Below are 13,539 nucleotides of genomic sequence, written 5' to 3'. Positions count from 1 at the left end.
TGAGGGCTGAAAGTATTAGATAAAATTCTGTCATTGAAAAAACAAACTGTTCTTTTCCCAAAGGGTAAACTTTTAATAAAATGAAAAATTTTGGTTTAAACTATTTAGAGATAAGAAGAATCATCCCCTCCCACCTCATTTTAGTATGTAGTAGTTGTATAGGACATATATGTTATGATGTTTACATATATGCTTATAATATATCTTAATCAGATTCACCTCCTCCACTGTTTCTCCCTCATCCCCCTTCCCCACTTCCTAGAACCATTTCAACAGGTTTCATTGTTCTATTTTCATACATGAACATAAAATACATCCATCATATTCACCAGAAAGGCCAATTCTTTTTTAAAAGGCCATTACAGTTTATGAATTTTAGAGTTCTCATTTTTAAAAATTATTATATTATTGTTGCAGTGGGGATATATTGTGACATTTACAAAAGTTCTTACAGTATTACTTTTTAAATTGGTCCCCCCATTATACTCCTTTATACACCCCCATTCTTAAAATAGTTTCAACAAGTCTCATTTTTTTCCATTTTCATACATGAGTACATAATAATTCCACCATATTCACCTCTTATACACTTTCCTTATAGCCTCCCCCAACACACTGGTACCAACCCCCTGGTACCAGATAGGACCTGTTTTACATTCCTGTCCTCCAATTTTGAAAAAAAAGATACTTTTGTTTATTAAGATAGGTATACAGAGAGTTTCATTATGACATTTCCATGTATATATGTATTGTATCTTAAATTGGTTTGTGACTCTATTTCTATCCTTTCTGTCTTAGTCCTCTTCTTATGGTGAGTTCAACAGATTTAAAAAGTCTATATTCATTCTTGTAGCAAGTACATCAACCATATTCACCTTCTTTACCTCTTTCTTTTACCCTTTTCCTTCCATTAATACCCTTCCCTTAGCATGGCCTGTTTTTCATTCTTGTCCTTTGGTGTTGGACAGTGGGATTTTTGCCTTGGTATTATACCTGTACATGCATTGTGCTTAAGTCAATGTGACCCCCCACCACTGTACTTCCTCACCTTCTTACCACTACGCTTTGCTGTTTAACAGCTTTCATTTTGTTTCCTTGTGTATTGTTCCTACACAGATGTGCTGTATTTCATTATTATTCACTATTTTCCCTTTTCTTCTTCCAGAAGGACTATTTCTTTTTTTTTTAACTCATTTATTCACATGTGCATACATTGTTTAGGTCATTTCTCCCATCCACTGCCCACCCCCACCTGCTCCCCTCCTCTCTGCCTCTCTTCCAGGCAGAACCTGTTCTGTCCTTATCTCTAATTTTGTTGAAGAGAAGACATAAGCCTAATAAGAAAGACAGTGCATTTTGCTACTTGAGTTAAGGATAGCTATATGGAGAGATTCCTAGAATTGCTTCCATGTACAAATGTGTTACAACCCAAGTTGATTCATCTCTAACTGATCTTTACACTGGTTCCTGACCCCCTTCTCGTGTTGACCTCTGTTGCTTTAAGGTTTCTGTATTCCTCTGGAGTGGAGACATCAAACGCTTTCATGTTTTGGGTTTTCTATCTATTCCCATACTTACCATATATGCGCTCCCCTTGTCATGTGACCCAAGTCCAACAACACTGCTGTATTTTCCCAGATTGAAAGTCCACATATGAGGGAGAATATATGATTTTTGGTTTTCTGAACCTGGATAACTTCACTCAGAATGATGTTCTTTCCAGTTCTATACATTTACTTGCGAATGATAAGATTTCATTCTTCTTCATGGCTGAGTAAAATTCCACTGTGTATAAATACCACATTTTCTTGGTCCATTAATCAGTAGTGGGGCATCTTGGTTGTTTCTATAACTTGGCTATTGTGAATAGCACTGCAATAAACATGGGTGTGCAGGTTCCTTTGGAGTAACCTGTGTTGCATTCCTTTGGGTATATCCCCAGGAGTGGGACTGCTGGATCATATGGCGATATATATTTAGATTTTTAAGAAGCCTCCAAATTTTTCTCCCAAGTAGTTGCACTAGCTTGCATTCCCACCAGCAGTGTATGAAGGTTCCTTTCTCCCCACATCCTCACCAACACCTGTTGTTGGTGGTGTTTCTAATGATGGCTATTCTAACAGGGGTGAGGTGGAATCAGTGTGGTTTTGATTTGCATTTCCTTTATGGCTAGAGATGGAGAGCATTTTTTCATGTGTTTTTTGGCCATTTGAATTTCTTCTTTTGAGAAAATTCTGTTTAGTTCAGTTGTCCATTTCTTTATTGGTTCATTGATTTTGAGAGAGTTTAGTTTCTTAAGTTCCCTGTATATTCTGGTTATCAGTCCTTTGTCTGATGTATAGCTGGCAAATATTTTCTTCCACTCTGTGGGTGGTCTCTTCAGTTTAGAGACCATTTCTTTTGTTGTGCAGAAGCTTTTTAATTTTATGAAGTCCCATTTTTCCATCCTTTCTCTTAGTTGCTGGGCTGCTAGGGTGCTATTGAGGAAGTCCTTGCTTATCACTATTATTTCCAGTGTTTCCTGCTCCTTCCTGTACTAACTTCAGATTTTCAGGTCTGATATTAAGGTCCTTGATCCATTTTGAGTTGATACTAGTACAGGGTACAAACATGGATCTAGTTTCAGTTTCTTTCAGAGGAATAACCACTTTTCCTAGCAACATTTGTTGAAGAGGCTGTCTTGTCTACATCGTAGCTATTTCTTGAGGACTACAAGCATTGAGGCTTTAAAATGTGACATTTAAAATAATCTTCATGTTAGTATAGAAACCAAAACCAAATATTCCATGAAAAAAATGGTTTTTTTGCTAAAATCATTGGGGTTAAGTCTCCCATGATTTCCTTAGCTCTAGTTTCAGAATATTGAGCTCTAATGAATTTTTATGGTGATATTATTATTATCAATAGTTTTAAACTGCTGTATGCCTCTAGTTGTCAGGCAGTAAAAGAGGTTTTAATAACATCTTGTTAACAACCTTGTGAGATTGGAGGTGCTTGCTACTCTGAGTAGCAAGCAGAGTCTCACTAGAAAACCATTGTGTGTGAGAACTTGACCATTATTTGAGTAACTAAAGAACTTTTCACAAGCAATACTAAGTCAGGAAAGGCTGTGCATTCTAGTGGGACTTTTCATTAAGAGTATCTTCTTCAGTGACCCTGGAGAATTGAAAAAAATTAAAGAAAGCATCTTGATACATCCCAATTCATTCCTTTCCTTCAGCTATTCCTTTCCCATTTTACTTCTTTTATGATGGTATTCATATGGTTCTTGTTTTCACAGTTTGTGATGATTGCAAAATGATTTCTTGGACACCTGACACATTGGTATTTGTACTAAATTCAATCCATACCCATAGTAGAGAGGCTAGGTCTTTATTGGAACCACTGTATATTGCAGTTAGATACAGAATTACCACATTTTTCATAGTTTGACTATATATGATAGATGTCTGGATTTACTGAATCACTTATGGATTTTCATTTTAGTATCTCATTTACCAAGTAAAGAGTTACTCTAAGGAGAACTTATTTGAGGTTTGTTATGGCTCAAAGATTACAGTAATTCTTTCTGGACATATATAAATCATTCATTTTGCATTGAATCCAGATGAGTTATAGCTTTTGTTTATGTTATATGCTAGAGGTTAGCATTCTTCTTCTAAATTAATAGTGGATTGTATCATAGATGCCCAATGTTGTAGTTAATTTGGATGCAATGTAGCCAATGTCAGTAGCTATATGTGTGGCAACAGAGAGATCCCAACACACTTGGGATTTCAAATTTATAAAATGGGTTTTTCCTTATTTTTCCGACTAACTTAAGTTTCTGTTGTAGAAAATCTGTATGGGACCCCCAAAAGAAGAAAAATGGCATCCAAGAGTTAATCACTGTTAAGATTTTGGTTTTAAACTTATCCCAATTTGTGTGTATGTGTGTATGTGTGAACATTCATACATTTATTTTGTGAGAATTAGCCTATGCTATAAATAATGTTCTATAAATGACATTTACAATATAGCGTCACTAAATTGCCTTCTATAACATCATTTTAAATGTCTATAAAATTCTCACTGTACCTCCCATGGGGCTGAGAGGAGAGCTGGGAGAGGACCCAGGGTAGGTGCCTAAACTGGAACTTACGCTGTAGACGTTTCTTTGTGGTTTGCCTAAAAGCCAAAGCCTCACAAAACAGCAGGATAACATTCTACCACTGGGACAGAGGGCAGCATTCAAAACAGAGTTGCCGTACCTTGCTGGGAGAGGGGCTGATCAAATACAGCTGCACCTGAAAGGCAACATACCTGCTGCCTGTTGAAAACAACAAAACGAGCCGGCAGACTTACCTCACCTCACAATTACAACTAACTTTGTGGACAGAAGGGCCAAATACTATTCACAAGCCATTCACCTGGTGAGACCACATCAGAGCTTCTGATTGTATGTCAATACCAGGATTGGACACCTAAGGAATAACCCCAGAACTTTTACCAAAAGACTGAGCTTTTTGTGGTTCCTGAACCTGGTGGTTTTTATCATTTGTTTGTTTTGTGGGTTTTTTTTCTTCCTGTATTATTAACTTCACCATCACTATTTTCTTATCCCTACTCTTACCCCCTCCACTTTCCTTCCTTCTCCTGTGATACAAGCCATTGTTCTCCCTTTCAATTACTCTTTCCGCTCCTTCTCATGTACTCTTTCCCCCATCTTCAACTCTGCCTCCTATCCTCCCTCAACCTGTCACCACACTACCCCTCCCTCCTACACATTCACCACCCACTGACTAGCCTACTGTACCAACTGTACACAGCCATGCCCCCTGCAATCCCTGACACAAGCACCCTCCACTACACAACAGAAATACACCCAAACACACACAAGGACCACAAAACCCAGCATCCCCCTTACCACTTCCCCCACCCACCCATCCCTTTTCCCACCTGCCTCTTAGCGCCACCTTTACCAATTTCCCAAAATCTATATCTATCCTAATAACCATTACCACCCCCTCCCCCCAACTCCCGTGGTTTATAGATATTATCACCAAGGAGTTTTATATATAATATATAAACAATTGGTTTTTCATTGAATCTGTGGATTTGTTATTGCTAAATTACACCTCCAGGCCAGGGACAGAAAGAGCACATAAACCTAGCTAAAAACTAAGTCCATCACAACATAAAAATTAAATCAAGGGAAAGAAAACAGGCAATTAAAACTACTAACTGGCCTACCAAGAACATAGTTGCACAGTACCAAGTGGAGTGATGGGAAGAAGAAGGTATGGGAACTACTCTCCTCTAAAAAATAATTCAATACAGATTCAGTGGGAAATGAAGAAACTGGATATCCAGCTCCTGACCCCAACAAAACAATGATAAATGTCACTAAGGAGCCCAGTGATGCCCACATAAAAACCCTCAAAGAAGAAATCTTGGTCACCAAGAAATTCATGGAGAAGATACTAGACATGGTTAACAAGAATGTACAAGATGCACTCAAGAAATTTCAAGACACCAAAAATAAAGAACATGAGAAGACACAGAAATAAATAAATGAACTCAGAGAGGACTTCAACAAAAACCAAAGTGAAACAAAGGACACTAAAAAGAGAGACATATGAATTAAAGATGACAACCCAAAATATAAAAGAGGAGTTGAACAAAGATATGGAAAACCTCAGAAGAATCAAAAGAAATCCTGGAAATAAAAAGTCCTTTTAGACAAAGAAAAAACATAGTGGAAGGCCACTCCAGCAGACTAGAACAAGTGGAAGACAGAATCTCAGAGCTCAAAGATAAAATAGAAATCAAAGAAAAAACAGAAAAAATCTTAGTCAAATACTCAAGAGCTGTGAAAAGAAAATGCAAGAACTCAGCAACTCCATCAAAAGCCCAAACCTGAGAATCATGGGCATTGAAGAAGGAGAAGAGCTGCAAGCCAAAGGGATATGTAATATATCCAATAAAATAATAACAGAAAATTTCCCAAGTCTTGATAAAGTTTTGCCCATTCAGATACTGGAAGCCTCTATGACACCAAACAGACTTGACCAAACAGAGCCTCTCCACAGCATATTATCATGAAAAGAACAAGCACAGAGAACAGAAAAAGAATATTGAAAGCTGTAAGAGAGAAAACAAATCAGTATGTATAAAGGTAAACCCATAAAAATAACAGCAGATTTTTCAATGGAAACCTTAAAAACAAGAAGGGCATGGAGTGAGGTATTTGGGCACTGAATCAACCTTAAAAGCAAGAAGGGCATGCAGTGAGGTATTTTGTGCACTGAATGAAAATAATTTCTGCCCTAGAATACTCTACCCAGAAAAACTATAATTCAGAATTGATAAAGCAATAAAAATCTTCCATGATAAACAGAAACTAAAACAGTTTTATGACCAGCAAGCCACCAGTACAGAAGATTCTACAAGGAATTCTGCACACAGAAGATGAAAGCAAAGAAAACCATGAGCAGACAGGAAGTATAAAACCACAGGGGAGGAAAAGATAATAAGAGAGTAGCATTGATTCAGCTATACCCAATGAAATCCTTAAATAAAAAAAAAAACAACTAAATGGCAGGAATCACCACATACCTATCAATATCAGCACTGAATGTCAATGGACTCAACTGCCCCATCAAAAACACTGTTTGGCAGACTGGATTAAAAAGCAATATCTGATAATCTGTTGTTTACAAGAGACCCATCTTATTAACAGAAATAAATACTGGCTTAGGGTGAAAGGCTGGAAGAAGATCTACCAAGCCAATGACCATCCAAAAACAGGCAGGTGTAGCAATACTTATATCAGACAAAGTAGACTTCAAACTTACATTGGTCAAACTAGACAAAGAAGAACACTTCATACTAATAAAAGGTGCAGTACATCAAAAGGATATAATAATTATCTACCCATATGCACCCAATGTCATTGCACCCAATTTCATCAAACATACACTAAAGGACTTAAAAGCACATATAGACTACAACACAGTGGTAGTGGGAGACTTTAATATCCCTCTATCACCAATAGATAGGTCATCCAAACAAAAAGCAACAAAGGAATCCTAGAACTAAATGACATTAAAATCAAATGGACCTAACTGATGTCTATGGAATATTTTATCTGACAACAGCACAATATACATTCTACTCAGCAGCCCATGGAACTATCTCCAAAATAGATCATATAATAGGGCACAAATCAAGCCCCAGCAACTATGAGAAAATAGAAATAACCCCCTGCATTCTATCTGATCACAATGCATGCAATAAAACTAAAACTCAACAGCAAAAACAGCAGAAAATATACAAATAATTGGAGGCTGAATAACACATTAGTTAATGACCAGGGGGTCATAGAAGAAAGAAGAGAGGAAATCAAAAGATTCCTGGAAGTTAATAAAAATGAAAACACCACCTACCAGAACTTATGGGACATAGCAAAGGCAGTCCTAAGAGGAAAAGTTTATAGCCATGAGTGCATATATTAAAAGGACAGAAAGATCTCAAATAAACAACCTAATGCTAAATCTCAAACTCCTAGGAAAACGAGAATAAGCAAAACCCAAAACAAGCAGAGAGAAATAATAAAAACAAGGGCTGAAATTAATGATATAGAGACCAAAAACACCATACAAAGAATTAATGAAACAAAAAGCTGGTTCCTTGAAAAAATAAACCTATTGACAAGCCCCTGGAAAATCTGACTAAAATGAGGAGGGAAAAGACCCAAATTAGTAAACTCAGATATCAGAATATTAACCACCTAAACAGATCTGTAACAATGAAACTGAAGCAGCAATCAAGATTTTCCCAAAAAAGAAAAGTTCAGGACCTGACAGATTCTCTGCTGAATTCTACTGGACCTTCAAAGAAGAACTAATATCAGTACTCCTTAAACTTTTCCCTGAAGTAGAAAGGGAAGGAACACTGCCTAATTCATTCTCTAAAGCCAGCATTACACTCATCCCAAAACCAGACAGGGACACATCCAAAAAGGAGAACTATAGGCCAATCTCCTCAATAAACATCGATGCAAAAATCTGCAATAAACTAGTGGCAAACTGAGTCCAACAACACATAAGAAAAATCATTCACCATGACCAAGTTGGCTTCATCCCAGGGATGCAGGGATAGTTCGCCCTATGCAAATCAATAAATGTAATACAACACATTAATAGAAGCAAAGACAAAAACCATGTGATCATCTCAATAGATGTAGAAAAAGCCTTTGATAAGACTTAACTCCACTTCATGGTAAAAGCTCTATGAAAATGAGGAATAAAGGAATGTACTTCAACATTATAAAGGCTATATATGACAAACCTGTAGCCAACATCATACTTAATGGGGAAAAATTGAAACCATTTCCCATACAGTTAGAAATAAGACAAGGATGCACACTCTCTTGACTCCTATTCAACATAGTCCTGGAATTCCTAGCCAGAGCAATAAGGCAAGAAGAAGAAATAAAAGGAATACAAATAGGTAATGAAGTAGTCAATGTATCTCTATTTGCAGACGATACGGGCTTGTACCTCAAAGACCCAAAAAACTCCTAGACACCATAAACAGCTTCAGCAATGTAGCAGGGTACAAAATCACCTTCCAAAAATCAGTAGCCTTTCACTACACCAACAAGAATAAATTGAGAAAGAATATATGAAAACAATTCCATTTACAATAGCCTCAAAAAAAAAATCAATACATAGGAATAAACAAAGGATGTAAATGACCTCTACAAGAAGAACTATAAATCACTTAAAAAACAGATTGAGGAAAACTACAGAAGACGGAAAGATCTCCCATGCTCATGGATTGGCAGAATAAATGCAGTAAAAGTGGTTATACTACCAAAAGCAATCTACATGTTCAATGTAATACCCATCAAAATCCCAATGACATTCATCACAGAGATTGAAAAATCTACCCTAAAGTTCCTTTGGAAATACAAAAGACCACAAATAGCCAAGGCAATACTAAGCAAAAAGAGCAATGCTGGAAGTATCACAATACCTAACTTAAAACTCTACTACAGAGCCATAGCAATAAAAACAGCATGGTACTGACACAAAAACAGAAATGAAGACCAGTGGAACACAATAGAAGTCCCAGATATGATTCCACACAGCTATGCCAAACTTATTTTTGGCAAAGGTGCCACAAACATATGATGGAGAAAAGACAACCTCTTCAACAAATATTACTTGGGAAAAGTGGTTATCTGCCTGCAGAAAACAAATTAGATCCATGCCTGTCACCCTGTGCTAGTATCAACTCAGAGTGGATTTAGGACCTTAATATCAGACCTGAAACCTTGCAGTTAGTACCTGAAAGAGCAGCAATACTCTGGAAGCAACAGATATAGGCAAGGACTTCCTCAGTAGAACTCCAGCAGCCCAGCAACTAAGAGAAAGGATAGACACATAGGACTACATGGAATTAAAAAATTCTGTACACAAAAGAAATAGTCTTTAGATTGCAGAGACCACCCACAGAGTGGTAGAAAATATTTGCTATCTATACATCTGACAAAAGATTAATAACCAGAATATACAGGGAACTCAAAAAAGTAAACTCCCCAAAAATTAACCAATAAAAAGTGGGCAACTGAACTCAACAGAATTTTTGCAAGCAAGAAGTCCAAATGGCCAAAAAACACATGAAAAAATTCTCACCATCCCTGGACATAAAGGAAATGCAAATCAAAACTGCACTAAGATTCCACCTCACTCCTGTTAGAATAGCTATCATGAAGAACACCACCAACAACAAATGTTGGCAAGGATGTGGGAAAAAGGAAACCTCATACACTGCTGATGGGAATGTAAGCTAGTACAATCACTTTGGAAAACAATATGGAGGCTTCTTAAAAAACTAAACACAGATCTGCCATATGATCCAGCAATACCACTCCTAGGGGTATATCTGAAGGAGTGCGACTCAGGTTATGACAAAGGCACCTGTACACCCATGTTTATTACAGCACTGTTCATAATAGCCAACCTATGGAAACAGCTAAAATGCCCCAGTACCAACAAATGGGTTAAGAAAATGTGGTATTTATACACAGTGGAATTTTACTCAGCCACAAAGAAGAATGAAATTTTGTCATTTGCAAGTAAATGGATTAAACTGAAAAAAATCATCTTAAACAAAGTTAGCCAGGCTCAGAAGGCCAAAAATCACATGTTCTCCCTTGAATGTGGACTACAGACTTAAAACAAATGTGGTAATATGATTGGACATGGGCCACACACTAAGGGGAGAACGCTTATGGGAGGAATAGAAAAAGGGAAGCAAACCTAAGACTTGAAAGTGGTTGATGTGCTCACTGTAGGGGAGTGAATAAAGTAATTTTAAACTAGCAGAGGCTACTATGGGAGGGGGGCCAGGAAGTAGCTAAGAGATCTGGCAGAGATAAACCAATGTGGATTGCAATACACAACTGCATGAAAGCAATGCTAGGAATCTCTTTGTGTAGGTATCTTTATCTCACAGTAGCAAAAACGTTGTCTTTCTTATTATCTGTTATGTTTTCTCTTCAACATAATCAGAGAGCAAGAGGTCGGAACAGGTTCTGACTGGAAGCATGGGGGGTAGATTGGGGGAAGAGAAGGGGAGGGGGGAGTTGGCCCAAACAATGTATACACATGTAAATAAATGTAAAAACTGTAAAATAAAAGAAAAATAATTCTCATTGTATGGCTTGCTCATATCTTTGGACATAGGATTTTTTTTTCTCTTCATCCTATACTTTTGCAACAACTGACTGTTAAAAAGATGCTTTGTATATTTTGGGCCACTGAATTGGCTCCCTTCCTATACTATAATCAGTAGAGTGTGTTATATGGTGCAGCTCCCCTGCACTGAGACCTGCCTCTCCCCACCCCCGCCCCCACCACCCAAGGAGTAGAATGCTGTGGAGCTGATCACTGCTGATAGCTTATCCACATTTTCTTCTTGTAGGAGACAGACCATGTGGTGCCCAGCCAGTCAGAGTACCAGGGTAGAGTGGGGACGCCAACTTGTGAGAGTCCACAAAACAACACCTTCAGGTGCCAAGAAACAGTGAGACTTCAACCACGGTAGGTGCTTTGTTGTCAGCAGCTGTGCACTGTTCCTGGGGTTTGTTTCTCAGAAATGCTAAACTGTGTGCTTGCCACTGCCATTTGAATCAAGGCTTTCTGACTTTCATTGGCATTCCTTATAGTCAGAGAGAGTACTTACATGAATCTCATTTAAGAGAAATGTAAATGACCTACTTTTCTTTGTCTTTCATTTGAAGATAATCAGCCTTAAGGTTCAGAAAGGAATGGAGATGGGCATTGCCTTTGGAGAGAAGTTCTGGTTTCACTCATTTTGTACCTTTATGCCATGGCAGAGGAGATTAGGTTTTCCTCTGTGACATGACAAAGTAGTGATGACTGTGCATTCATCCTACTGATTGCTTTTCACCTCTGATCTCACTTAATCTTCTGCACTTGCTCAGAATGCTGGTCACTCTAGTCTCATTTTCTGGAGGAGCCTGAGGCTGAAAGATATTAAGGCACTGCCTGATAGTGTGCCAGTAAAAAAGACTGAGTCAGAATTTGAGCCTACAAATGTCTGAGTGTGGCATGGTAGATATAGTTTCCCTGCTGACCCAAGTGTTGTCCTTGGTCAACATCCTTTTCCCCGAAGTAGCCTCTGAAAGGACTGGCCTTCTCTAGCCTACCCCACCTGTTAGAGACAGCCCTGGATCCAGGGTGAAAGTGTGGGTGGAAAGCTGTCAGCAGAAAGGTTGGCATGGCATTCTGATGGGAGCCTGGAATTGCAGCTGTCTATGGAAAGTCTCTTCTGGAAATAAACAGAAGAAAGAATTCAACTGCTACTTGTCAGCTGTCTTTGTAGGATCTTGTGTATGGTATAATCATAGCCCTCACTCAGTGGAAAGGGAGTTCTGTGTCTCCAAGCATGACCGTTAGAGTTTTTTTCCCCTAAGGTAGCACAATGAATCAACAACCACAGAGAAAATTGGTTGTGCTATGTAATTGTTCTTAAAAATATCCAACACATTAAATTTAGAATCATAAAATTCCAAAGGGCTGGAGGGGTGACCAAAGTAAGAGGATCCTTTATCCAAGTAAATTCATGGGCACCTTTTGAACTCTTCTTAGAAGTTGGTATCTTTTTTTTGTTTATTCTTATCTGATCTCAGATAATACCCACTGGACTCAACCTTGTCATTTCCTCTCTGGTAAGGACATTCTCCAACGTACTTGAGACTTGTAGTAGAACTGTTTTCAACGGCCTAGAATCTGTTTAAGCAGTGACCTTTTCTACCCCCACCAACCTGATGACTCCCTCTCTCAGCAAGAATAAAGTCAAGTATTTCCCATGCATATTTCAAAATAGTGTAAAAGCAAAACAAAACAAAATCTCAAATGAAATCACTCATGCTTGTGTATGGAATGTATCATAGTCCTTTGGGGGTAGACATTTGAGCAGAGGCTGACAGGGAAAAAATGGTGTTAGCAATTAATTTTCTCAGGTTTGGTATACTTAAAACCATTTTATATCCTATCTGTAATATGAATAGTAACTGCAAATTTCACTGTTGTCATAGGGTAAGTCAGAAATTTAATAGTATTCTGTGGTGGATATCATTCACATTTGACTAGTTTCAAGGTGACAGTATTGAATTAGAATTGTTCTATGAGGGAACATATCTAGCAGCAATTCTTACATTGTAAGGGATGGGGTAGTTATACTTTATTCATGTTCTCAGAGATTTATGGTTAAAAAAAGACGTACACATACGTATTCGTGTAAAATTTTAGGAGGTCTATGGACTTTCACTGCATGCCAGGAAAAGAAACCAGACACTGAGTCACTGGCAAGTTTTCCTCACTATATCAGGAATATATTCTAGTCCACAGTGGATTGGTAGCATTCCCATATACAAGTAAATCTAGCCTGTCTTCCTCTACCCCCTTGCAAACCTCCATAGAATACCCAATACCTCGTAATCCTTTTCTGCTTTTAGCTTCCATGTCCCACTATAGCATTTTCATAGGGTCTAGCTTTCTTAATTAGCAGCATTCCAGAATATTCTGTGCACTAATGTTATTAATTGCAGGATCTGGTGCTAATTTACAGATTAGGAGTGACGTTGGGCCAGTTATGTCTAGGGTTGTTAGATTTAATATTTAGATTAGGTTGGAAACCTTTACAGTATCGTCATTTATCACAACCATGGTGGTATCATCTAGGGATATCCTAATGAAACCTTAAAAAAAATTATATATATATATATATATATATATATATATATATATATATATAAATTGTTACAGGGATTGTGAAATTTGATGAACTGGTATAATGAAATATAAAGCTAAAATAACTTTGAGTCAGGTAGCTCATACATTCCTGGTAACATTCTTCTTCTGTTTTAAGCCACCATATGGCCAGGTTCAGGCATATCATGCCAACTAGAATCTAGATAGAGATATGATACTGTAATAGGACATGCCAGATTTCTATCTGGCT

General features: G+C 37.7%; 1 protein-coding gene across 8 annotated transcripts in view; it reads left to right on the top strand.

Annotated features, from left to right (window-relative positions):
- Positions 1 to 13,539, top strand: part of Fam13c (family with sequence similarity 13 member C) — a 126,864-nt gene that overhangs the window by 36,317 nt on the left and 77,008 nt on the right. For all 8 annotated transcript variants that reach the window (XM_074078904.1, XM_074078905.1, XM_020186969.2 and 5 more), the window contains one exon: positions 10,975 to 11,093. In XM_074078904.1, the coding sequence (XP_073935005.1) occupies positions 10,975 to 11,093 (119 nt within the window). The remainder of the gene's footprint in view (positions 1 to 10,974; positions 11,094 to 13,539) is intronic.

Source organism: Castor canadensis, chromosome 7, assembly GCF_047511655.1.
Source record: "Castor canadensis chromosome 7, mCasCan1.hap1v2, whole genome shotgun sequence".
Classification (NCBI taxonomy): domain Eukaryota; kingdom Metazoa; phylum Chordata; class Mammalia; order Rodentia; family Castoridae; genus Castor; species Castor canadensis.
The sequence above is the reverse complement of the archived record's forward strand: the minus strand, read 5'-3'. Positions and strand labels throughout refer to the sequence as shown.